The sequence below is a fragment of the Montipora capricornis genome, chromosome 8 (genome assembly GCF_036669925.1).
Source record: "Montipora capricornis isolate CH-2021 chromosome 8, ASM3666992v2, whole genome shotgun sequence".
Taxonomy (NCBI): Eukaryota; Metazoa; Cnidaria; class Anthozoa; order Scleractinia; family Acroporidae; genus Montipora; species Montipora capricornis.
In genome coordinates, this window is record NC_090890.1 from 48,694,477 (window position 1) to 48,696,976 (window position 2,500).

Below are 2,500 nucleotides of genomic sequence, written 5' to 3' on the forward strand. Positions count from 1 at the left end.
TTGGGGTGATAAGTGCTCAACGGTGAGTGGAATTCACGTTTCTCAATCGATCTCTAGAGCGCTGGGTTTTTTATTAGCTGTGTTTATAACGGAGTCAGGGTGGCCGCAGGACCTTGTCAATCCCGCACACCAGAGAGACGTCTAGATGAACGAACTTGTTGCTTACAAGTAGTTATTGCAGCTGCTTAGACCACCTTTGTGTTTGACTGAATTAAACCCACAAGTCTCATTTTGGTTTCTCCTTTTTTTTTTAATTTACTCATAGCCGAGACGCTAAAAATACTCTCTGCATGGCATTGAAACAAAAGGATATTTTATTTGTGAAAATCACCGGTCTTTGATAACGAACTTGATGCGCGTTTCAACCAAGCCTGAAAAACTAGACTTTGAACGCCATTTGTGCAAAAGGTCAATGGGTAGAGCATCCCACGCGATTTCTGACCAAAAACTGAGGACATTCCAGGCTACATCACCATACCTAGGAATAAGCCCAATAGACTTCCACACGATAGCTAACCTTAAGCGTAGTTAGCAATAGTTTGTGCTCTATCTGTGGGTTACATGAACTATTACCAAGACTACATAATCTCTTGCTATTACCCATTCCTCCCTAGTATTCTTATTTTCAATGTTCTTTCACCCTTTGCCGAGAAACTAATGCAGTATCATCTCACGGTATTATATCGTCGTTGATTTATATTCGGGTTTCAAACTAAAAAACACACAGCAAGTATTCATCAATTGCCTTTATTGTAAACCCTTAGCTTACTGTTACGTCTCCCCTATACTTAATTAGAACGGGAACTTAGAAGCGAAGACTGCCACGTCAATGTAAACGGTTATTTTTCATTTAACCTGACCTAACCCTTTCAATTTGAACAATACGAAATAAACCATTTAGAGGATATGAGATCCTTTTCGTTCTTCCCTCTCTTTTTTTTTTTTTTTTTTTTTACCTTTTTGCAAAGAGCATCTCAAAGTTGTACTTCATGTGTTGATTTCCTACAATTACTCACGTCCACATTCCTAGCCGCTTGGTATCAAACGATCTCGTCGATTGTGATAGTGTAGTTTTCGTAAGGTACAATGTGGTTGACTTGCTGCTCAAACTCAAAACAAAGACTAAACAACCGAAACAATGACTTAGACTTAACAGTAAAGGATGCTACAACGGTTACACCAAATAACAGGCTGTCTGTGACAGGTGCTACTGTCTCTACAAAGTCGTTCAAGTTCCCTTTAAGATGGTCTAGGTCTGAACTCCATTGGGAATCCATCTTGGAATTAAATACGGATAAGTCAAGTCACCAATCTTTTTCCGCTCCTGATTTGTTTGCTGCAAATGTGGTTGGACTCTCAGCATAAGGTCCTCGTAGTGACGATTTATAATGTTGACAGCTTTGATGTCTTGTAGTTCGTTGCCGTAGTCAAACAACGAATCGAAACGGAATGATGCCAAACCGTTGGTAAATCGAGCCTCGATCTGTAAATGTCAAAAATGTTATTTTACATAGTTTGCAATGAGAAACTCCAGATTAAAGTAAATTGAGATAAATCACTTGATTGGTTGACTATGTCATTGACTCGCTAGACCACCCATGGTGGAATAGCTCTTATCTCTCACAAGATCACAACGTTGGCCAGCTCCGTTAATTTACCTTGGTGTGCAGGGGTGGTGTGCAGGGGTGGGTAGCCTATAGTCTACTCCTCCTTTTAAAAAATGCAAACATTACTTACAGCAGACGTCAGTCTGTTAGGAAGTCGGTAAACCGAGAATTCTCCGTCTTTCACCCTGGTATCATTGTATAGTTTGGTCGGTAGGTTAGGCGCATACACAGCATAGTCTGCCAGTTCATAGTTCACTGCAGCGTGTTGGATGGTCACCTGCGAGATGATGCGGGCCACAATATCCACCAGGTCTTTCTTGGAATCAATTTTGGCAGGAAATCCTTGAATCTGTTGAAAATAAAGGGCAGTCAGTTTTTCTTGGAAAGGAAAGAAAATCCGATCCACAGATCAGATCCACAGACCAACAATAGGATATTAGCTTTCCCTTTGATAACTAAATTAGCACATGAACCAATTAGCCAACTAATCACTGATACCCTTCCAATGCCTCCGTTCGGTCCAGTTCCGTTAATAGACAATTCGTTTGCGTAAGCTTGGAGCTCGCTGTCCTCCTGAACGTCTTTGTCGTTGTCATAATACCTTAGAAAGAGAAATAAGTTTTTTTTAAATATTAAAACACTAAATAAATTTCTGCTATCAAAGGCCATGAAAAAAGAAAAACACGCCAGGATCATGACTTCGATTTGTGATCATAGGTCCCGTCTTTGCAAAACCTCTGCTTTCTGTTTCTTGAAAACGCATCAACATTTTGTGTCCACACAAGCGTTTCCACAACGTTTTGGACAGTCCACTCTAGAGAACAAAAACGGATAAGGAAACATTTCTTTGGATACCAAGCTTTGCTCGACTTTACCTTCTCCATGCCACGTAT

General features: G+C 40.4%; 1 protein-coding gene across 2 annotated transcripts in view; it reads right to left on the reverse strand.

The window, feature by feature from the left end:
- Window positions 1-731: 731 nt before the first annotated feature.
- The window catches only part of LOC138060570 (polyunsaturated fatty acid 5-lipoxygenase-like), a 54,447-nt gene continuing 52,678 nt past the window's right edge, over window positions 732-2,500 (reverse strand). For both annotated transcript variants that reach the window (XM_068906412.1, XM_068906411.1), the window contains exons 13-15: window positions 2,106-2,208; window positions 1,738-1,956; window positions 732-1,483 (exon numbers count right to left, since the gene is read on the reverse strand). In XM_068906412.1, coding sequence (XP_068762513.1) covers window positions 1,250-1,483; window positions 1,738-1,956; window positions 2,106-2,208 — 556 coding nt within the window. In that variant the 3' untranslated portion in view covers window positions 732-1,249. The remainder of the gene's footprint in view (window positions 1,484-1,737; window positions 1,957-2,105; window positions 2,209-2,500) is intronic.